At 48.0% G+C, this 23,944-nt stretch overlaps 2 protein-coding genes across 3 annotated transcripts in view; one reads left to right on the plus strand and one right to left on the minus strand.

Moving 5' to 3' along the window:
* The window catches only part of CCDC33 (coiled-coil domain containing 33), a 199,409-nt gene extending 193,461 nt beyond the window's left edge, over nucleotides 1-5,948 (minus strand). The window contains exons 1-3 of the mRNA XM_019477767.2: nucleotides 5,624-5,948; nucleotides 4,771-5,258; nucleotides 2,688-2,882 (exon numbers count right to left, since the gene is read on the minus strand). Of these exons, the coding sequence (XP_019333312.1) occupies nucleotides 2,688-2,882; nucleotides 4,771-5,258; nucleotides 5,624-5,933 (993 nt within the window). The 5' untranslated portion in view covers nucleotides 5,934-5,948. The remainder of the gene's footprint in view (nucleotides 1-2,687; nucleotides 2,883-4,770; nucleotides 5,259-5,623) is intronic.
* A 10,702-nt stretch (nucleotides 5,949-16,650) lies between these two features.
* Nucleotides 16,651-23,944, plus strand: part of STRA6 (signaling receptor and transporter of retinol STRA6) — a 45,033-nt gene continuing 37,739 nt past the window's right edge. The window contains exon 1 of one of the 2 annotated variants that reach the window (XM_019477876.2): nucleotides 16,651-17,146. The gene's annotated coding sequence lies outside the window, so the exon portion shown is untranslated. The remainder of the gene's footprint in view (nucleotides 17,147-23,944) is intronic. The other variant, XM_006273156.4, reaches the window with a different exon arrangement.

Below are 23,944 nucleotides of genomic sequence, written 5' to 3' on the forward strand. Positions count from 1 at the left end.
CAAATTCTCTGCTTATTACAAGAGGGGAGAGGTTCTTGCTTTCTTGTTCTCCATTGACAAATGCCTCTACTTCGTGGAGGGACGGGATGGCAAGCTCAGCTAGTCACATTCTGAAAACTTCCTCTGAAATGCTCACTCAGTTATCAGCAGGAGGAAGCACTTGACAGCTCACAGGATTTGGCCCATAAAGCCCAGGGCTTTGCTTGCACTTAATAAGGACCATCTATTTGTATATGGGACAAGAATTTAAAGTGAGAATCGGGCCCTTTCATTATCAATCATCGTTGTCAGTGTAAGTTATGCTCAATTCTAGGTTTCTTTATATCAACCTTTTAGGTCCGTGTTTCACTGAGAATCAGGTTCAAAGACCAGAAAGCAAGAGAGAGACAGGACGGAGCAACCCTCTTGAGGATTATCATTTTCTGTTTGGTCAGCTCCTGGCATAGCAGAGCTCTGGCACTTGATTGGGCCAAAGAAATGATAAAGATCAGATTCATAATTACACCCACAGTGTTAAAGAAAAAAAAGAGACAGAAATGTAAGGCATCTCCCTCCCCCAGATCATGATATTAAGATGATACTTTTTATCTGATTCACCCTCTAGTTTTGTGTTATCAGGAATCCTACTTTTCCAGCTTTTTGTCTGCAGGCACAATGGCCAAAATATGTTATTACAAACCAAGAGCAGAGATCCTCGTGGAATCTCAGGACTCCAGAAGTCGGCTTTAATAAAAACAACACCCCCACCCACCACACACACCACAATATGCAAGAGCACTGGGAGAGTCTCTGCCTATAAACCCTGTAACGGGCAAAACCCAAATGAATGTTTAACATCCAAGTTCAGTCTTTACTTTTCATGCAGTTGGTTTGCCTTCCCTATTCCTTTCTCTTTAAATTGTTCAAGAAAAGAGTGATCAGTTTTGCTTCTCCTTCTACTCAATTTCATTTGCACCCAGTAACTGCGATTCTGCCCCCCGCCACCCCACTTCCCTGCACAAGGGTATGTCTATATCAAGTCTATACCTATATCAAGGGTATGACTATATCAAGGGAAAGAAGGTATGGGGGAAACCTTTCTGGAACTTCCCCATCCTATCTTGAAAAGAAAAGAACAGAACAGAAAATAAAATAAAATTAATAAATCCAGAATAACCAACCACAACCTTGTTCTCATGGGGCAAATCCTACTCTCTATTGGGATAAGCCACCATGCGTTTGCCCAGTTAGATCATTCAATGGCGACCTAAATTCAATCCATGCAACTACCCCTGAAGCAGTCGAAGGGTTATCAAATTTAGGTATTAATCTATGAATGTTATAATCCTAGAACGTCATACGAAAGAAGAAGACCCATGCTGTGATAAGAGCGGGAAGGATTTTTGTGTATATTACAGGCTTCCAAATATCCCCCTGTGTATTTTTGGGTGGTGGGATGATATGAACAGGGTGATTCATGCCTCCCCTGGGTCTGAGCCACACAAGAAAAGTCCTGTTATGATTTGGGGAGTCATGCTCTACAGGCTCCTACTTTAATCTTACCACCGTTCCATTCACCCCTTCATAAGGGCCAAACTGAAATCTATTATAAAAATGTCACCTTGAGGCCAGGATGTGCAGTTTCCACCCCAGTTCAGTTCTAAAGCAGCATCACCCAAAGCATTCACTTTAATGAAAGAGGCAAGAAATCAGTGCAGATATACTGCTGGTCAGCTCAGACAGGGAGCTTCATCCATACGTGGTCAGAAACACACTTCTTTCCCTACGTCCACATAAAATGGTGCCAGCCCAAGCGCTCCCTAAGTGGAGGTGTCACAGACCTCATTGACTGCAATTTCCACAGGGCAAGGAAAGGAGTGAGGTCAGGGGCCCTTGGGAGTTTTGGTTCCTAGAATCTGCTCAGTCAGCAGCAGCAGCTCTGAATATTAATAGTGCTATTGCTAATCATATAAAGACAGGACCAAAGGCCTCAGCTATATCTCCCCCCTCCCTCCCTCAGAGATGTTGCCAAGATGAATACATCACTGCTTGAAGCACTCACATGTGACAGTGCTGGGCTCACAGACATACTTCTGTAGGCAAGACATGAATGCATGCTCTGGGTTGGGAATTTCTCAGCATTGATAACAGAGGTTAGCTGGAGGCCAAGGAATTCTCTGGGTTTCTCTTCAGAAGCCAGTCACTGGGAAGCATGCAGGGGTCAGCAGACACATTTTGTCTCACTTCCAATATTGGATTCATCCCCTGGACTTCCAAGGCCTCCATTTTTATCTCTATCATCCCTAGATTGCCATAGAGAGGGTACAAACAATACAGTGGGCTGGTGGAATTGAGTTAGGAGGATGTAGGCAAAAGAACCAAGATAGAGCAAATCCATTCCCAACCTAACGCTGCTAGCTTCACATCATGCACAAACAGATTGGCAGGGAATGTCAGACTGTGGACCAGTCTCCCAGGAGACCAGAACACTGCTGTGGGCAGTGTATTACTTGGATCATGCTATCCTGGTCCACCACTGAATGGACTAGACAGTCTAGACTCTAGGTAAAACCTTTCCACTCCAAATGGAGGCTGCATGGAGAGCAGAGCAGATTGAATGAGACATCATATGTCTTCCCAAACTGCATGCACTTCCTGGCATTGTACCCAGGGATCAAGATGCTAAGGAAGGTGGACCCATCACTAACCTGCATCTCAGAGAAGGGTTGGCAGTCCAGATCTGGGCTGTATCCTGGTGAAGAGAGGTGAAAACTGGCATTGCTTGGTAATTGCCTTGGCATAGCTGGTGAAGAGGAGGAAGAAGCGAGTGCCTCATCTGCTGAATCATCCTCTAGATCTGGGGAGGAGTCTTGGTCATGCTCAACAGGTAGCTTGGATATCTGCTAAGATGACAACAAACCATATTTCAGGAGGGAGCAGTGATACAGAATGGCCTGTCCTGTTTTTCTCCCTACTAGCCCACCATATCCTACGGCAGGCCTGTTACTATCCACCTCCATCCATGGACCAGGCAATATCTGGGGGAGAGTATCAGCTCTGATAACAATCCCCCACACAAACTCCTCCAGAGTCAGGGCTCTATCGAGTTTCAAGAGAGATGAAGCAGCTGAGACCTGGCCATTGGCCACAGTACTGACCCACTGGATTTTCTTGTAGAGTGATGACACTTTCACCATCCCAGCTGGGGCCCATGGTGCTCAGCTGAGTAAGAACTTGGCTTCTGTTAGGGCTGTCGCTCTAATGAAGGCACACCATACAGCAGCTATCCCTGGGGCAGCTCTTGTCATCTCAGACCCATAGGTCTTCCCAATGGGACCCCCAGGGTCCTGGGGGAGGGGATTCTTCATCTCACTTGGGATCGCCATCTCTCCATAGCCCAGGACCCCACTCCATAAGCAGAAGTGTAATCAGCTCCTTACCTGTAGGCACAGAAGCTGCCTTGTTCCCTCAGATCAGAGAGGACTCATTGCTCCAGCCTGATCTCTTCCAGGGCAGAGTTTAATTTTTAATATGGCTTTGAAGCAACCAGTTCCTCTACTCCTACCAAGCTACTGCTTCAAGCAACTTCCTCCCCATGTACCAAGAACCACTTCAAAGCCTAATCCCCTCCTACCCTGACTCTTTCAGAGCCCTATAGGAAACATCTAGCTACTTCCTAGCTGAGTGTGGTATTTATGCTCTGCTGGCCAACCCCAAGCCTCCTGGCCCTTAAAAAGGCAGGGCACCTTGTTACACAAGGTTTCATGGGCAATCTGTCCTAGCAGACTTCTAGCTTCTCTGGGGTTTTTCCACAGAAGACTCTACCTGACAATATCAGAAAGTAAATAAAGGGTTAGTTGGATAGATCATTGTATTAACACAAAGGCTGATGGAGAATGAGATCCGTCTGTTTGTTGCAAGAAAAGATGGTGTCCCAGAGAAATTATAAAGCGTATGGCCTCTCTACCTCAACCATGGAGGGTTTATCACTGTGCAAGGAAAGGGAAACAATGGGGACATAAAAGGAATCACCATCAGTCTTGAAGTAAATGGAAGGCCCTGGGAAATTGCCACAACTGGGGAGTGAGACTCTTGGCTTCAGAGTGGGGTTCAGGCACTGGACCAAGTGAGAGCAGGAAGACCATCCCATCTAAAGTGGGATGGGATGGACAGACCTATTCTGATCCACACCTTAAACAAAGCTAAAGAAGAACCATTTGAAACAGGTGAGATAAAGGACTTGCTTATTCTTGTCTAGGAGTGTTCAACCTGCAAGACCATCCCACCTTCTAACCTCACTTTGCCACTGTCTCACAAAGAAGCAGGGTCAAGTCCTAGGTTCTGCTGGACCACAGAAGGACTGAAAAATGTGGGGTCCTCAGGGATGTGCCAGGGTCAGAAATGAGTGATGCATTCTCTGGAGCAGGCTAGCAGGGGGTTTCAGCCCACAGCACATACAACCACACTGAAATGCAGCACCCCTGTGGCTTGAGATGTGGCAAACAAATGTCCTGGAGCATCACTGGTAGACAGGAAGAAGAATGATGGTCACAACCATAAGTTATATCAGTGACACATTCCCTTTTCTAGACAAACATCTGGAGAGGTAGCAGGCTGGGCAGATCCTGCCCAGTTTGAATTCAGGCATTTCAGTGCCTTATAGCTGGTGCTTAGACCACCTTTTCTCTTACTGCCCACCTTACCCACCTTTCTTAACCGTGGGAAGCATCTCATCCTTTCCCTGTGGAAGCAGCACACTCTTTCCATCCTGCACAGACATAGGTTTCTTACCTCTGGTGAGGAGGTGTGGAGGTCCACAGCTGGCAAATGTCTAGGAGAGTCTGTGGATGCTCCTGGAGTAACGTGTGAGTGACCTTGCAAGGGGGTTCCCAGTGACTTCAGGGGCATTGGGGATGATGGCCGTGGTGTTTCTGCCCCCTCTTCCTTTGTGGATGGCTGGGGTGAAAGGTGATGGGATGAACTATGTGTTTCCTTTGGTACGGGTGGGCGGTGCTCATGAAAGCACACACTGTAGGCCAACCTCCCACAGTGCATTGCCAGCTTGTCATTGCCCACCCGCAGCAGCGCCATGATATCGTCGTAACGGTACAGATCCTCATCCTTCTTGGCAAAGAGGTTGATCCGGGGCTGGTTGGTACGAGGATAGATGGCAAAGAAGGCTTCCCCTGCCCGGAGGCTGTTCTTCATGGAGGCACCACGGAGCTGCAGAGCTTCAATCCGGAGCCGCACATCGTGGTTCTTGTCATTTTTGCAGAATCCTGGCCCCCAAAACCCACACAAGCACATGTTACAACAAGCCAAATCCTGAGCTGATTGTACTGCTTGCCTCTCGAGAGTTGATCCTGCCTGCCCACATCTGGTCCAGCCGCACAGTCCCTTGGATTTCTCAAGTTCCCAACCTAATCCAACCCTCCCTATGCAAAACCTGATCCAGCCCAGCTTGCTCATGGGCAAATATAGCATTGGCAGAGAAGTACCTGGGTGTCAATGAAGACCCATCCTTCACAGTCAAGGAACCAGTGATGAATAGGGAAGCTCTGAGTTGGGGAGTTTAGACTTATGTGAGACTGTATGGACCTGTCCCTTCCTCTCCTCCCTTTCCCCCTCGCACGCAACCTCTCACCTTTGGGCAGAGTGAAGATAAATTTCCTCCTCTCAAAGGAACAGATCTCATTGGGGTTGCTCTGTTCAATGATGTCGGTGGTCCCCACGGTGGTGTACTGGGCGTCTCCCTCATTCACCCGCAGCTTCACCCCAGCCCCAGACCCCTCCAGCAGCAGGTTCTCCACAGTCAACCTCAGGGCATATCTTCCCGTTTTATTGAACTGCACATTCACCACCTCAAACTCAAAATCCAGGGTCTTCTCCTCGGCCTTCAGACGTGACCTCTGCAGGGTCATGGGGACGCGAGGTTCTGTGGCCTTGTTGGCCATCGGCACAGCCTTCTCCTGGGAAGGAGTGGGCAATAATAATAAGAGAACCACTAACAATAGCTCTGTTTAACTCCTCTACAAAATACCCAGAAAAATTTGCCCCACACTAGCACAAGCCCCTCTTTTTGCTGTGTCAAGCAGCCCTCTTGGCAGATGTCCAAGACCCTGTTCAGTCACAGGTCAAACCACCCATGACAGGACCAGCAGTGCCAGCCTTTCTAGTTAATGCCACAGATTTGGACTTTCTGAGCAGAGTCCTTGTTGCTGCAGGCTTCCCCCCAAACCCTGCCTTTCCTTTAAACAGCGTTTTTCCTTTGCAGCAGGGAAGTGCCTGGAGCTGCCTGTCAGTGGCATGTCAGCTTCACATCTCTTCAGTCAAAGGAGGTTTTCAAAAAAAAACCCCAGCCCTGAGGGGCTGCTTTGCACTTGCACACCTTTGGTGATTCTGGGAAAGTCAAGAAGCAGCCGGCTGCTAGAGCAGAGCACGCTGCATAGGAGAGAGAAAGAAAGAAAGAAAGAAAGAAAGAAAGAAAGAAAGAAAGAGGGAGAGAGCGTCCTGTCTTACCTGCTCCACAGGAGGGGCATGAGGAGGAGTGGGTGCTTTGAACTCGGTTTGTTTGTAGCGAAACCAGGTAACTAGATGCAAACCTGCAGCCTGGCTTCCAGCAAACAAAGCTGAAGGAGGAAGGTTGTGTTCGGGGAGATAACCAAGGCAATGCCAGCAAACACCACCCTTCTCTTCCCCACACAGACCATGCTATGAACTGGAGGAGGTCTCCATATGACAAAGGGGTAGGGCTGGGTTCAAGGCTGGGCCTGATCCTGCTTATGGGAATCCAGTGTGTCCAGGACTCTCAACATTGCAATAAATTCTTCTCACTGAACTTATTTTCTTAAATCTAGTTCTGGCTGGTTTGCCTGGGGACCGTTTGGGTTTGCCCCTATGCTGCCCACCCAGAGGTGGTGAATGCCACACTGGAGTGGGAAAGGAAAACCATGACCCCTGGTCCTGGTTTCCGAGAAGCTGGGGGAGCTGGGGCTGCTCGTGTCTGCAGCTTTCCACTTTGTGGCTTTCAAGGAACTTGCACAGAAAGCTGGTCCATTAACTTCATTTGCTCGTATGATCCAGGGTGTACTGGGCTGACTTGGGGTGGGTGGGCATGTGTGAGCTGCAGGGGTTCCTGGACGCTCCCCCCAACCCTTTGCTCCACACATAACCAACAACTGTGCTCACTTTCTCCCAAGCCTCAGTTTCCCCCTGTGCCTCACTTTCCCTGAAAGGCTGGGTTTTTGGTTGCAGCCGTGTTGGTTTAAGGATGCAGGCAGGCAAGGCACAGACAGGCAAGGTTCTTTGGGTAGATGTGGTATCTTTTATAAAATCACATCTACCCAAAGAACCTTACCTGCCTATATCCTTTTATTTTATAAAAGATATCACATCTGCCCAAAGAGCTTTGCCTGCCTTTCCCTGAAAGGGAAATTTAGGCTGATAGCCCCCCACTCCCACATCTATTGTCTCCATTACTACATAACAACCAGCTGTGTCCTGACTAGACACTCATTTGCAACCCTTCATCTTCCCCCCACCTCAATACCTAGAAGAAGGGTCCGGGTACCTCCCTCACATCTGGCCACCCTAAGTTGCCAGAAAACGTGGGCATCCACAGACAACTCAGCCTCCTGGGAACCCAGAAGGGGTTGTGTGTGTATGGGGGCACAAAGCAAAAAGAGGCCAGGTTATCAATGGACACTCCCCTTTTTACTCATACCCTTTCCTGGGGCCATATCAGAATTGGCAGGCATTGAGATAATAATGGCCATAACTTCAGCTGGTGTAAAAGGGTGTATGTACCCTGTGACCTCAAAGCAGCTTGACTAGTTTAGGAGCTATGCTGTTCTCAGTGGTGGCAGGTGACAGAACAAGGATCAGTGGTCTCAAGTTGCATCAAGGGAAGTTCAGGCTAGATATAAGGAAGAACTTTCTCACTAGGAGGGGAGTAAAGCACTGGAACAGGTTACCCAGAGAGGTTGTGGACTCTCCATCCTCATAGGTTTTTAAGACCCAGCTAGACAAAGCCTTGGCTGGGATGATCTAGTTGGGGACAGTCCTGCTTTGAGTAGGGGGTTGGACTAGATGTAACCTTCTGAGGTCCCTTCCAACCCTCATTTTCTATCATTTTATGACCTGCCTTTGAGGGTTCCTTGTACTATGTATCTGAAAGCTTTCCCTGGCACAGTGATCCCACCCTCATGTAAAATGTAATCCCCCATGCCTAACACTCTACCATGTTCCCATTTATGAACCAGTTGCACCTCAACTGTAGAGCTCTTAGATACTTAGGATTCCTGTTTCTTAGGAAATTATGACACTTAGTCAAACTGCTTCATTACAATACAATCAGGGGACACTTTGATCTAGAACAGGGGTGTCAAACATGACCAGCAGAGCTGTTCTGTACAGCCTGCCAGGCTACCTGCAGAATTTGGGGACAATGTCCTGTTGTAGGGTCCCCAAGCCGCACTGGGGCCTGGCTGTTTGTGACAATGGGGATGTGCTAGGTCTGTGCTGACACAATCCCACTTACCCTGCAGACACTTGGCCAGCTGCTGCCTCCTCCCTGCCATTACTGTCCCCAGACCTCTGCTGCCGCCTCCCCATTGCTGTCATTGCCGGACTCCCACCACCACTCCTGAACCTGCTGGGTTGCAGCCTCTAGCTCCACAGATATGGCCCAGGAAGAGCCCTATGGTCTGGATCTGGCGTAGGGATTGGGATGAATTTGACACCCCTGATTTAAAAAACAAAGGAAGGTATTCCAAACAGGATTAAGTAGTGGCTGTCCTTAATTGATTGTAAAGATGAGACAGAATGAGAGAACATTTTACCTCCTGTACGATGTCATACTGTTACATATTACCACTATCCATGTAAGTTATGTCACCACAAAAGTAATAGAAACAGGAAAAATAAATGAAACCTGGAATGCAAAGCTGAAATAAAAATAGGCCAGTTAAAAAAAAAATCCAGGGAAACTTTGGTTGAACTCAACATATTCTTGTGAAAAGTTTTGGTTTTCTCAACACTGCTTGAATGAATGGAAAACTGTTTCACTGAAAATTTTCCAGCTGGCTCAACTCTGCTGTGGATTTCTACTGACTCCACACAAAGTCAACTCTTTCTCAATCAAGTCTACTAGTGAAGACAATGGCAGTGCTTCCGATTCACACCAGTCTTACTGGAGTTTGGCCTGGTGTTAGCAGCGCGCAGCTGGTCTTAGCAAAACACATTGGCTCAGTTGGCTCCAGGTCATGTTTCACTGTAAATACCCCTAAGGCAGTCAGAATGCAGTATACCAATTATCAAGCAGGGCATGGGCTGTAATGGAGGGTATAAAAACCAAGGCAATGATCAGACTAGTGCCATTTTATATGCTCCCAGTGCCCTTCTCATTATTGCTATTCCTGACATTCTTACCCAGTTCAGCTTAAGCATTAATATATTTGTGAACTAATTAGCAGGGATGTAACTGGGCAGTGTTGTGTCCTGGGTGGTGGCATGGTAGCCTTTATTGATGGTAGCATGGTGGCCAGGAGACTAGTGGTGGGAGCTGCTATTTTTGGCTTCCCCCCAAACTGGCTCCCAGGGCTGGTGTCTGAGTCACCATCACTTAGTTACATTACTGCAATTTAATATCTAGATCAATCACTCATTATTAGCTAAGCATTGGCCAATCTTCTATTCATGCCTCAAGAAATACTGGTTTACTTCATCCAGATTATCATCACTTTAGTGCTGAAGAAAACACATACAGAGGCATGGGGCTGAACTTCATCTCACTTAAGACATGGACATATGTAAAGCTTAGACTGGTTAAACACAACTTAAAACATGAGCAGACAGATGTACAAGACAGTTTAGACCAGTTTAAACCTCTTGCAAAGGTTCAAAAGTGTACCTGAGAAATTGGATACCATTTTGAACTGGCGCTACATGAAGCAGTTCAGTGTTACAATGGACACCAAGCATTCCATGACTAGGATCGGGTTAGACCTCCAGATTCCCACAGTGCATTGCTCCTCATCCCCACCCCCACCCACTGTGGCAACTGGCCACTCTGGTATGTCACCAGAACTCTACTGCCCCTGGAATCAGGCAAAAGTCACTTGGCCAAGCCCAATACAGGTAAGGGCTGGACAAGGCCAGTCCCGCTCCTTACACAGAGGCAGGGCAAAGAGCCTCTCGGACCTGACTGAAGCTTGCATCCTGCAGGTCTGGCAAGTCTTTGGAGGCAGAGCTTCCACAGTAAATAAAGGAGCTGCATGCCCAGCATTCAGCAGATACATCGAGGGACAGCGAAGCGGCAGAGGGCTAAGAAAGGCTGGGGACAGCTGCCCAGCAGGCGGCATCTGTAGCCCAGAAGAGCCCCCAACAACTCCCTTGGCAGGATCCGGAGCGGCGAGCAGCTTTGGCTACAGCCCTAGCCCGTGCACAGCACGGTGCACGGGGCAGACCCTGGGAGCTAGAGGAGGCAGCTCAGGTCCCAGGATACTTGGTGCACAAAGCAGTGCATGGGGCCACCAGACCCTGGAAGCCGCATGCGGTGGCTTGGGTCTGCTTCGCTCGGCATGCAGCCAAGAACCCCAGTGCATGCGGTGGTACACAGAGTTGCCCGACCCTGGGAGCCGCACATGGCAGCTTGTGTCTGCTACCCATGGCGTCCCAAACCCTGGGAGTGGCTCTGGGTAACTTGGGTTTGCAACCCCCTCCCTGGTGTGAGGCTCGGCACCCAGGAGGCATCAGTGTGGCACAGCTGAGGTACCCCGGGGCCTGGACTTCAGGACCCACACAAGGTGACCCAAGCCCCAATGAAAGGCAGAAGGTGAGGCCCAGGTTTTGGTACCCGCATAAGGCAGCCCGAGCCCCAACGGAGGACAGAAGGCAGGGCCCCGGGTGGCCCCAACAAGGCACCTGTGGCTCTGGGAGCCTCTTCCGGTCTGCTCCCCAGATCCGTAAGTGCCCAGGAAAAGGGTCCCCACAGGGGAGGAAGCCCTGAGACGGGGGTCCCAAGAGATCAGTAACCGGGGGAGGGCGCCATCAGGGGCTGAGACGTTACTGGAACCCTGCCTTTTTTCCCGTAGGAGAGGTGCCAGGGTTAGGCATCTTAGGGAACGCCCAGTGGATCCAGTCACGTGGGTACCTGGAGGGGGAGGGGGTTGTGGGACTTGTGCCTCATATTTTGTAAATAGTTACTCATGTATTGTTATCCTTTAATGTGACCCGGGTTATGTCATCTATTTAAGATTTGCCTGTATTTACTTGTTGTTGTTCTTGTCTAAACTTACCTGCTGATACCTGTATTAATCTGCCTTTGTTGTACTTACTGGTTGCTGACAGCTGCTTACCTGCATAGGGACCCGAGTCCTCTTGAGGTGGTGGTCCCTTAGGTCTTTGATTATAGAGCATAAGGGTATTTGAGTGATCTGTATAATGTATATATTTACCAATACTTTCTTGTAAATCTGTAAATACGGTTACCTGTATATTAATAAACCTATAAATAGTTAAGCTTTCCTACCCTGCCTCTACAGAGGATCAGAGGGTGGGGGGACTGGCATGCACAGTAGACCCCTCCCGCAGCACTCCTGCCTAACCACCTATCCCCTCTAATTGAAGGGGGAGAAGCACATTTTGGGGTGCATCCGGGTTACATATGAATCTATGATGGGGCGGAGGGGGGCAGTTAATAGGTTATTTCATTTACTAGTTCATTTTCCACAGCATCCCACTGACAGCCATTATACTGCATTAGGTGCTCATTATGTGGCATCTCTCATTCGTGCTGACATGCCCCCCCCAACACATACACCCTTATTATCTCCATTATTATCAATAGTTTCCCTACAGAAGACAACCCCAGCCTGCCTGAGGACAGATAGGCAGGCTGGGAGTAGAAACTGCCTTGCCTGAGTCACTGGTCTGTGCTCAAGCCACTACACTCCCTGGCCCCCTTGTGAAAGTGGCTTCCTATCTGACACTGTATGGGGCAGGCAGGGGGCTAACACACACATAGGCCTGAGACTGGCAAGCACCTCAAGAGGGTCAGAAATGGAGGCACAAAGGTGATTTAACTGCACCTGCTACACCCTTCTTTCTTGTATGCAGTCCCAGAGAGACATAAGGTTCCCTGCGTGACCGAAGGCAAGCCCTTTAATCTCTTTGTACCACTGCATGGCGTGGCACCATCATTTGGACATTGAATTATTCACTCTTTAGTATTTCTGTTTTCAGGGGCTTGTTGGAAAGGAAAAAAAATCAATACTCCTCAGCCAAAAACTGTTGGTTTCTATGTTGTTTTCAGCCATGACCATGAATTGATCCCAGATTCACCCAAAACAGATTGTTATCTGGGTGAACGCAATCTGCATCCAAGGTTTTTAAATAAGCCGGTGATGGAAGCAAGATGAAACATTTGGAACCAGATTTCCAAGGCCCCAATATTCAAGGTGGCTGAGATCAAGGATGGTGACTGGGCCACTTGGGAAATCTGGACTTACAACAAAGACTTAAAGCAAATGCTTCTGCTTTCCACACTCATCTGCATGCATCTGTTAAGTCCTGCTCAAAGCCAGTCCTCAAGTTGCTGCAGCTTCAAGATGCAGTCATTTCAAAGTTTCCAAGTTTCAGGCCCGATGTTTGTACCTGAAAGCTTGCAAAGAACAATTTTTCCAACTATTTAGCTGGTCTAATAAAAGACATCACATTTACCTAAAGAAACTTGTTGGCTCAAGATGTAGTTGTTTATGCTGTTAGCCCTGTGGGTTCCTGGTCCAGTCTTTGGTGTGTTGGCTGCAATAATAGATATCACACTCATCTTTTCATATAGGACCTGTGCAAATTACATCAACAAGACTATTCACATGTACCTGATTAAGCATCGGGTTAAATCTTCAGAGGCTCAGGGCCCTATTTAGGACAATAATAACTCCTGTTCTTCATGACCAAAGTAGTTAGGGCACACAATTTGATTTGGAATCATGACTGTAACAGGCTTTGTTCAGAAAGTTTTGCAGGGCTCCAATTAAAATCTCACAGAGCTGTAATATGTGAATATGGCAGGTACTTTCTCCTTTATACCATTAACCGTCATGTTTAATTTCCTTTCATCCCTTGTACAAATATATTAACATTCTGTCTTTAATTATGCGATCATCAAAGAGCAATTTTCACTTAATCTAATGTAATGTACACTTCATTAAGATAATTTTTTTTAGTTGTGCTAGATCTACATGTGCACTAGGTCTGGCATTACTCTGTGTACATAGCACAAAGAGAGTGTAGAAAAAAACTGCTGATAAGAAAAGTCCACAGAAAGAAGAAATGCAAGTGATACATTGCATATGCAGCATAGAAGATGAGGATAATAGTGCAAGGCAATACCTCTTGATTTATTTTTAGGCTGACAGTTAGATGACAGTAGCATCTCTTTCAAATGGTGTAGATCAAGGGTTTCAAACTCATCGGTCTATGATCTGGATAAGTCGTGCGGGGCTGGTCCACAGGCTGGATGAATGGCGTGTGGCCAGCCTTGTAGGCCAGATCGGGTCCATATACCTACCCCTCCTGTCAGATCCAGAGCATGCAATAGCAACCCCAGCCCTCCAGGACTACATGGCATGTAGCACCTGTGCAGGGCCAATCTGGGATGCACACTATACATGGCACTTACTGCAGCCAGTTGGGGACCTGCACTGCACACAGGGTCTACCCTGGAGTGGCTGAGGTGGCAGAGGGTGGGGGAGCACCATGTGCAGCACAGGTCCCAGGCCAGCCAGAGTAGGCACCACGTGGGATTCACATCCCAGGCCCTGTGCGCAAGACCAGTCTGGCATGTGCCGGCTGTAGCTTCTGGGTCAACTCTGGACCCAAGAGCAGCACTCTGACCCAAGGGTTTCTTAGGCTGTATCTTTGACAGCCCTGCTGTAGATCCTCCTTGCTCCTACAGAAAGAATGGCAAAACTCTTGGGACTTCATTGAAAATAAAAGGGGGCTGGAAGCCATTATCAGCTATGCTTCATAAAAGACATCGGATAATCCTAAACCTTCCAGTGTTTGTGCTGTCCTTATTCAGGGAGATATGAGCTTTGATTTAGCAGGCAGTTTTACCCACAGAAGGACTTTGGGCTCTGTGCTAGGTGCTGTACATCAGCAAAATAACTAGGGGGCGCAAGCAGGGCACCATCCCTTGGTGCCAACTATTGAGGGGGTGCCAAAATGCCCCGCCTCCCCCCGGCATCTTTGCCATGGCAAGGGCAGCCCTTCATTGCCTGGCCATAGGAGCCAGACAGGCACAACCCCACACCTAGCAGAGTATCTGGGGGCAGCCCGTGAATGAGGCCAGTGGAATGACACCCCGTGGGAAGACTGGCAGAGCAGAAAATCCTGCACAGAACAGAAGATCTTGGGAGGGGTGAACAGGGCACCAGGGAGCCTGGCTGCCTTTACAAGAGTAGCGGCAGCAGTAGCAGCTCCCTTCCCTGTGCAGAAAGTTGGGGCAGGTAACACTTTGATCCCCCTCCCTTTCCCCTCACCACACCCACCCTCCTAACTTCTCAGTCTCCAATGGTAGAAATAGCCTCCCACCCCCACCAACCCTGGGTGCTGAAGGATCTTGTCTCTTCTGTACATACACAGGATGAGACAGGACTTGCCCTAAAGAACTGTCTGGTCGCTTCCCTGTCACTTATGGGTTTGCCATCCCTGAGCCATTCCACCCAAAAGAGGATCTGGTGTGGATGCGGGGGTGCAATTGCACTCCTCCCTTTGATTCCTGCTCCAGCTAAACTTCGAAAGCCAACCACCTCAGAGGGGAAGCAATATTTCTATTCAGCCGGTGCTGAAGGGGTGAATTGACTTCATGGCTCATTATAATCTACCTGATTCCTGCTTATTGCTCTTCACTCTATAGGTGTTAACAAATCTTTTCAAGTTCCAGCAATCAAGCTATCCTTTCTTCTGCAATTCAGCTGTCTGTTAGCCATTCCTGGGAATCTCTCCCTTTCATTTCACAGCCCTAAAGACCATTTTTAGTTCTAGTTAAAAACCTTAACTTGGCTGTGGAAATGAATAATAGTGAAGCGTAGGATGCTTAAGAAGCCTAGTACTTGTATTATGAATCTGAGTATCTGATGTGCATTTAACTATCATCACTACAGGACTAATGAAACAATATCTTTTGAGTATATTTGTCTATTTGCTGTGTTTTTTTAACTTAATATATCATCTAGCAAATTCATCCACATTCCAATAAAGTTGTATTTAGTTTTGTTTTGATCAAAGCTCAGTTGCATGAAGTGTGCAAGCTGCATTGCATCATGGGAGAGGTAATCTAGCCAGGGCATTGGGCCCATCAGAGAGAATCGGATCATCACAAATTGCAAATGAAAAAAAAGCTCCTTGGTAAAAAATTATTTACCTGCTTTAATGATGTACTCCAGGAGCTTCTGGTCTCAGGAATCTGTTCCCTACTACTGTTCCCTCCCATACCACCTGCTTTGAAGAATTTCAAAGCGAATTTGCCTTCACCTCTATTTCTGAAGAAGGCCTAAGAAATGGACCCAGCATCTCAGGAACAAAGGGAAATTCCCTGGGGAGGTGGAAGAGTTTTCCAAAGGACCCAGACAACTTGGCTTCTTTTTTTACAGTTGCTCTGGGCTCTGTGAAAACTTCCAAAAAACTTTCTGAAATCTCTAAGAAACCACTGCAAGGATCTGTGGGATAAGTATGTCAAGAGCCCTGTGATGACTACTGTGTAGAACAGCACAAACACAGCTCTGCCCTGCAGAACTGCAGTAGACTTGCACCTGGTATGGGATGGCACCCGTGGGTGCTCCACTCGGTTCAATTAACCATGGGTCCATTCTGTAGCGCAGACAGGGCCTGGGTGGGTGGACTGGCAGGGGGGAGGTGGTACTGCTGTTTTGAGTTGGCACTGCCTGCGACTAGAACAAGCATCATTCCCTCGCGCTGCCAATCGGTCCCTTGCACCAGCAAGATGGTCACGTGAAAACAAACACAAAGGTCTCTCCATTTTCCCTACCAACCCCCATCTGGTTGGGATCAGGCCCACGAGGGCCAGGAGCAACCCAATGTACTTGGAGTAAAGCCACAAGGCAAAGTAAATCAGGAGGAAAACACAGGAGAAGCCCCTGGGCCAGCTCCCCAGCTTGTACAACTTGCCACAGGTCAGCTGAAACCAACTGATTTATACTAGCCCTGAGGTTCCCAAACTTTTTCTTATTGCATACCTGCTTCCAGATATACCAGCTGCCCACATACCCTACCAGCATATTTTAACCCCTTAAATGTTGATTATTATATAATGAAAATTAAATCTGCCATGACAATTTCTGCCAGAGAGGTCTTACATACCCCTGGGAGTACACGTACCACAGTTTGGGCACCCCTCCACAAGCCAAAATCTTGGCTCTGTGACCCATTTGCAGCTGTGGCTGATTCACACCCACTGCCAAGTGAGCCCCCGACACCCATAGAGCTGGAATTCATTTACTGCTGCAGGGGAGCTCATTTGGTTACTCTTATGGAGCGAAACCACCTACCCCCAGCTCCATAGGGGCTGAAAGGCTATCAGGGCAAGGGACTCATCACAGCTCACAGCAGTTTGGGGAGGGAGGATATGATTAGGTACCAGTTGAGCATTTGTTGTGGGGGGTGTGGCATCCCCTGCTGCCTGTCCAGAAATGCAGTTGATAATCAAAGGCCAGACCGGTTGTTTTTAATTTTCTAAGCCCTGGGATGGCCCTAAGCCAAGCCCTCTTAGCAATGGAAGGGGATAAAGTTCCTCAGCAATAGAGAGCCTCCTCTCTCTCTCTCCCTCTCCCTCCGGTGTGCTGAACTTTGCCTTTAAGCTTGCATGGCTGCATCTCTGCTGGGATCCTCTGATCAGATTAGGAAACTCGCAGGAACAGCTGCAGCAGCAGCAGTTGCTGAGTGCACTTGCCTCCCAGCCCCATGGACAATTAGCTCTTGGGGCAACTTTAAATAAAGTAGGAGAGAAAGAGAGAGAAAAGGGGAAGTGGATACGATTATACAGTCCTAAGGAGAGTGGCACTTTAACAGGATAATTATCTACCTGCTGCTGAGGACAAACTGTTCAGTGCATCTGCTGCTATCTCAGGAGACTTGATTGGAGAAGGTAATGTTTTACTTTCCTGGCTTGCCTTAAGTTCCTGTTCCTTGTTGTAGGGGGAACTTTGCTGGTTTGCTTTGGCCTGATGGGACACTAAGGGCAATTCAGAGTAATGAATCTGTGGGACTGCTGTACTAACAAAATGTTTCTTTCTCCAGGTTGTAAACTCTATTGTAGCCGCTCCAGGTTTGCCTAAGGCACTTAGTCTTACGTTAGTGCCATGTTCCTGATGATCATAAAGGGAACAGACATTACACAAAAGCCTCTTGAGTTTATTTTCTTAGCTTCCCACTTTAAAACTCTCCTTACTACTACGCTACCTGAAAGAAGCTTCTTTCTGGATTACACTGGGATGCAGAAGCGGGGAATGGTGGGTGCTTGTTTCATGGACAGTTTGACTTTTGTTGTTGTCATTTTGTTTGCTTGGGTGCTGGTCTTCCAAAGTTGTGAGTCCTTTTAACTTTACTGATGTGAGTGGATTTGTAGACTTCTGGGTGACTACTTACACACATAAAATTAAGGACTGGGAAATCCTGAAGGGGTGGGGGGGAGGCGTTTTTCATGGACAATTAAACTCTTTGAAATCACATCGCTCTTCAAAATGCATCTTATTTAACTGGCTTATGTCTTAATCAGCATGTTCATGACTTTATTCTCTCATGCGCTGGCTATAAAGCAGCAAACAATAGTTCTTCAAAAAGACTAAATTCTGTTTGCGCTCATCAGACTTACGCTGCGGTGACTGAGGTAGTTCCAAGGAGTGATTCTGTATTTATATTGGAGTGCTTTATAGCAGACTCCATCTCCCTGAGACTCGTGGCTGGAAAAAATAAACTGCCCTTAGATGTCCATGATGATTTGAAAGGATCATTCTGGTAGTATTAAACAGAGGTTGATAACTAGCTACATCCTAGCGGCTGGGACCAAGAAATACCTTCACCCCCACTCCTTCCTGGTACTGCTTGGAATTCCTTAGAACTTGCCTTCTTCTGGCAGAAAGCTTCCATCAGAGGGGATTTCAGCTATGATTTAATAGGAATCGCGTGGGAAGTCTGTAACTCCTATCTCAGCCTCTTTTTGATACAAAGATCATGAATCTCTCTTAAGCAAGACCTGAGAACTTTTCTGTTCTTGCAAGGGGCGAAGAACCAGCTAATGTGTGTGGGGGGGGAATTTATACTTTAGAACAAGTTGGTAGTAAAATGTTCGGCTGTGCAGTTTTAAAGGTGCTAGCTAGAACTACTGGGGATACAAAGGGTTACTGCTAGTTCCCTTTGGATACCAGGTTACCGTGGTCATCATCAATGCATTGAGTTTGGTGTTGGGCTTTACTCTTTATCTGTTGGCTGTGTTCAAGGGGAAGGAAGCCCAGGAGAGGAGTAAATGGAGAGTATTTTACACATCCAGCCTGGGTGCATTTGTAAAGCTGCCTGCGAAGGAATGTCACAGAGCAGCTGCCTTTGCTCTTCTTGCTGCCCTGTACTTCTGTTTGAGGCTGTCTTGCAAGTGACTGAGGATTTGTGGGGGCCTTGGTTTTTTGGTTTTTAGAGACTCCATAAAGGTGGAAACTTATGACTACTGGGCCCCTTTAAGACTGGGTGAATCGCCCCCCGCCCCAAATAGATCTCATAATGGCTCCATGTTCTCGAAAACCGTTACCTTGTCAGACTTCAGAGCAGCAAACTTACCTGGGAGGAGGGCTGAGCAGTGCTCTATACCTAGGGAGAGCTGTGCATCTATTGCATTGATGCACAGGGTCAGAAAATTGGGGCTGGCATGCTGTTGCTGTGTGGGAGTGGCACTCTACAAAACCACCATGACATGGGACCTTGGTGTGGGGAAGCAGTGTGTCAGCCTCAAGTGCATGCATGAGATCTCACACGTAACTGGTGAACAGTTTCCAGGAAAGACCTGGAAAGTGCTTTGCTGGTGTCTGGGCATTAAAGCAAGTTTCCATTGCAGTCTGCTCCTAGCCCAGCCTGGTCCTTTCCCCAGTGTTGCTTAAGTCCTCTAGTGCGAAAGGCTGCAGCTTTGGGGTAGGTGGGGGAAGTTGGGAAGGAAGAAACAATTCTCACTGCTAGTTCATCAGCCCATGTTAAGTAACAGGGGCTGAGGATACCAAAGGCCATGGGTTTCCTCTGTGCCACACACTTTCAGGGCTGGACAACCAGGATGCTCAGCACGTGGGTGCTACCCTGTCATGTTATTAATGGCAGAGCCCTAAGTTGGAAGCAGGGGAGGGTTGCTATCATGGCAACAAGGCTAGTGAAGTTTTACAGGAGTTGGTGTGTTAGGAGCTTGTGCCATTCATTAGCATATAGGTGTGCTGCACCTGAATTGCCTGGCAGCATGACAGGTGTCTTTTCTGCTTTTAGAGACAGCTGGAGGCATTCCCTTCCAGCCAACAGGCATGCTGGTAGATTAAGCAGCAGTTCTGGGGTTAAACATCACACTGAAGCATAGTCAAATCCTGGAGCAGCCTGGCTTCCATGCTGGGAAGCGGAGTGGGTCAGTGGACAAGGTGCTGGGCTAGGACTTGGACACCCAGGGGTCCAGTTCCACCTCTGCCACTGACCTGCTGTGGGACTTTGGGCAGGTCCCTTGCCCTCTTTGTGTTTTCACATCCCATCCCATCCCATCCCTGGGACGCCTTATCTATTTAGACTGGCAGCTCTTCAGAGCAGGGGCTGTGTCTGTCTATATATTTGTGCAATGACCAGCACAATGGGCCCCTGACCTTGTGCTGTACCCAGCACAATGGAGCCTGTTGTTGCTGTTGTGATACATTCAATTATGGCTAATGACTAGAGACCAATGGGATACCGACTCCATAATAGCCTCTCCAAGGGGAATGAAAACATGAGAAGTCAGATCTGTTTGTGTGTTAGGGAGGAAGGTAAGAGAAGTCTCTTATGAGCAAGAGCGGGGAGGGATAGCAGGAAAATTGTGCTGTAACGGCTGATCTCTGCATGCTGCGTGAACTTGGCATCAACAGCCTGTCCTAAACCAGAAGAGGACTGAGACTGCAGCTTCTAATTGAGCTGTGTTAAGTGATGGAGATATGCAGAGGTGCCCCCTGGCAGCAAAAGGCTCTCCTTTCCTGCCCTTGTCCCAGAGGGGAAGGTGGTGCAATGAGGGAGTGGTACTGCTGGGCAGATCTTGTGCATCATGCAGGTTTGGGTGACACCAGCAAACCCAGGCTGGGAGTGGGTGAATGGGGAGAGGAGTGCCATGGTAGCATGCAGGTGACCACACTAGGTGTGTGTTGGTGGTGGGCACAGCCAGCATGTGCTGTGATCAGAGTCTGCATCCCTGAGCCCTACAGAAGCTCATGATGGATAGGACCCATGAGACCATCCAGATCCTCTGTTTCATCCCTGCAACCTTGTCTGCAGAAAATGACTGCAGACGTCCTCATCCTCTGTGCAGCGGGCCGTATCCCTGCTCCCCCAGAGCTATGGCAGCTTCCCAGGGTGGGCTCTTCAAAGGGCTCTGTGCTCGGGTGAAAGATCAGACCCTGGTGCTGCTGCCCAGGTGCATTTGATGTGCTGTGGCGTCCTGAGGATTAGAAAGGCTGTGCATCCATGCCGATCTCACGGGATCAGCCAGGGCATGGTGGGGTGGGCAGAGGTGCTATTAATTTGAAGGCACTTACTCAGTCGGCTACAGGGAGGCTGGAAATAGTGCGTGTGTGAGCTGCCAACTTTATTCAGTGGCTTATGGGATAATGATCTCTTGAATCGGCTTGCTTTCCCCCACCCCTGTGTGAGCAAGTAACTGGTAAACAACTGAACTCCAGAGTCCCTGCCTCACTTTACCTTTATTCTCTGTATGATGCTGCTAGTGGGAGGATTCACAACTTCTACACGGGTTGTTGTGTGTTTAATTGCTGCTAAGTCTGCAGCTGCTTTGGTTGACAGGCACCTGTGCAAATAGCACATGTGAAAAGCTGCTTTCCCCTTATCCTTGCAAAAGAAACAAACCCAGTGACCCAAACAAATGGCAAAGAACCAACCCATCTCTGGCAGATGCAGCAATGCCTTTGTAGTGTTTTGGCTTGGCTATAGCCAGGCTTTCCATCGTGTTTCATTGCTGCCGTGAGAAGCTCAATTGAATTAAATGAAATCCCCTTTATAAAAATAAAATGCTCCCCAAACGGCTCTGGAGTGTGATCTTTATCATTTTTATTAAAAGCCACACGCAGTGTGCCGTCCTTACGCTGGGGCGGGGGGTAGGTAGTCCCCCCTCCTGCCTTCAGCTCTTCCCTGCTCTGTTTATATTGGTGAGATGCAAAAGCTCCCCTGGGAGTGATAGATAGTGGGAAATGAAGAATATGAAGGGGCTTTATTGAGACCATCAATCTCTGCTGGTGCTGCTGTGATCAAAGACCCAGACTTCCTCGGCAGAGGTTAGCTAGAGGAGCAAAGGGATCAGATTTCGGGTGGAGCGGGGATTTTGTGCAGCTGGATAATAGAAAATTCCTCTCTGCTTCCAGCTCTGTTGGAAGTGAGGGGTAGGTAATGTCTACCATCTTTGATGTCTGACCACAGGGCCAGGGTTGGCTACTGCTGTGCCCAAGCCAGCTGGTCCTTGGAGGAGAGAAGCCTAGCGATGGCTCAAGAGGGCTCCAAAGTAGATGGGCCTTGATGGAAATGTCTCTGGGCCTGCTCCTCCATCTTCATAAACTGGCATAGCTCAGCTGTGCTGGATGCACATCTGGCTGACTGGTTGGATCTCCTAGTGTGGAACTGATTCTACAGTGCCCGGCTCCACAGTGAAGTTAATCAGGTCCATTGGGGCAAGACCTCTCAGCAATATTATGGAAGCCTGGTAGGGTAATTCTGTAATTGCTTGGTGTATGTCACAAATCAGTCAAGGGAATCTCCTTGTTCTTGCAGAGGAAATGCTCTTCAGGTTCAAGAGGACCTATATAAGCCCCATCTTTTATTTCATCATCTGACCCACTATCCAGTAATACAAGAGCCTCTTTCTACCCACTCTGTGAGGTGCTTGGAGTACTGATAACACCTATTGGCTTTGGAAGCAGGATACTTTAATTTTGCATCAGGCTTGAGCCCTTTATGCAGCAAGGAAGGTTTAGGTTGGATATGGGGGAAAAATATTCTCACTAGGAGGGTGGTGAAACATTGGAATAGATGACCCAGAGAGGTGGTGGATTCTCCATCCTTTGAGCTTTTTAAGACCCAGCTCAACAATGCCCTGGCTGGGATGATGTGGTTAGGGGTGTTCCTGCTATAAGCAGGGAGTTGGACTAGATGTGACCTCCTGAGGTCCCTTCCAACCCTCACTTTCTATGATTCTGTGCTGTAGCCCAGGTGCCACCCACCAGGTCTCCATATCTCTGGCTTTTGTTCACATGGGTGTAAGACAGGGATTTTTCTCCTAGAAGCAGTAGGTAAATTGCCCAAGGAAGCCTGCCTTGCAATGATACAGTTGTTCAGCTCTGGTATCCTATATCTGACTGGCCACAGGATCACAGTGGGGACACCAGTGCCCCCGTCCCCAGGGCCAGCCACAGACAGGCCACTCCATGATAGTATGGGACACTGTCTTACATGTCCCCCACCTACTCCTCTTCAGCAGATGCTTCTTTGTCATAAATGTTTTCTGAGAATCCACTACACACTCCAGACAGCCACTGAGAGAGAGCAGCACTGAAACCTCTTACCTGTAGGGAAAATGAGAAGAGAAAGAGTATCAGGCTTCAGAAGTTACGTGTGCTTGGGCTTGATTCACACTTGGATGAGGGACATCTTTGGGATGTATAACACTGTAAGGTAGGATCCCTTCATAGACCTTTACTGACCCTGTACCATCATGCTACTGGGAGCTGCTGTGCGCAAGTAAAAATAACGATGATGCATGAAGTCAAGGCCTCACAATTTGGCATGTGGATTCTGCAAGATATTTTGGTAAGGCACAGTTCTGGTAAACTGGAAACTCCTTAATTTTGTTACAAACAGAGCAGCCTCTGACTTCTGCTGGTGTGTCTTCTAGGGGGGCCTCAACTCCAGCTCTGCATTGTGCCTGGGTCACTGCGGTCCTGGTTAGTTTTCTACGTCTGAGTAGACCAACGCATCTAGACTCCTCTGCACTGTTTTTGCTTCCTGCACTACTTTTGGGTCAAAACAGCAAGATTTCTTTGTGAGCTATGAAGTTTCCATAACTGGCAACACAAGAATCATTTGAAGGAAGCAAGTGTCTCTGCTTGTCTTGGACAGAAATTGGCATATGCACATGGATTACGTATTGGAAGGTTCATTGTAACTTCTTACAAGGAGTAGATTGAGCCAGTGCTCTCTGTCTCCTCAATATCCTATTTGGATTGGATATGATACCATCTTTCATCTCCTGTCCTAATGCATTGTGTAACATTACTGCATGCTGTTCAGCAGCTGCTATGTTCCATCTCTTAAGTGGACAAAGCAATCTCCCTCCTAGTATTTGGTTCAAGCTTGCCAATCCTTTGACTCCTTTAGGATAAGAGGTGCTGTATCAAGTGCTGGCTAGTTCCACTGGAAGATCTGCAACTAGATGGTTCAGAGCCATGGTAATGGGTGCAACATATTAAAACCTGCAAAGAGAGCTACAATATTGTGGTGATGTTACTGACTTCTCGGCAGGGATGGATGGGGTAAGGCTTGGAGAAGGCAGGGTAGTGGGTCTTCTGTCTGGGGGATGGGGGTGAGGAGAACAGCTGGTAACTCCAAAAGCCAAGCGGATTTGAAAAGAGCCTGTCACTTGAACAGTGTTTAATTTAAAGGTCAAAGGGCAGATTGTAGT

This window comes from Alligator mississippiensis, chromosome 11, assembly GCF_030867095.1.
Source record: "Alligator mississippiensis isolate rAllMis1 chromosome 11, rAllMis1, whole genome shotgun sequence".
NCBI lineage: Eukaryota > Metazoa > Chordata > Crocodylia > Alligatoridae > Alligator > Alligator mississippiensis.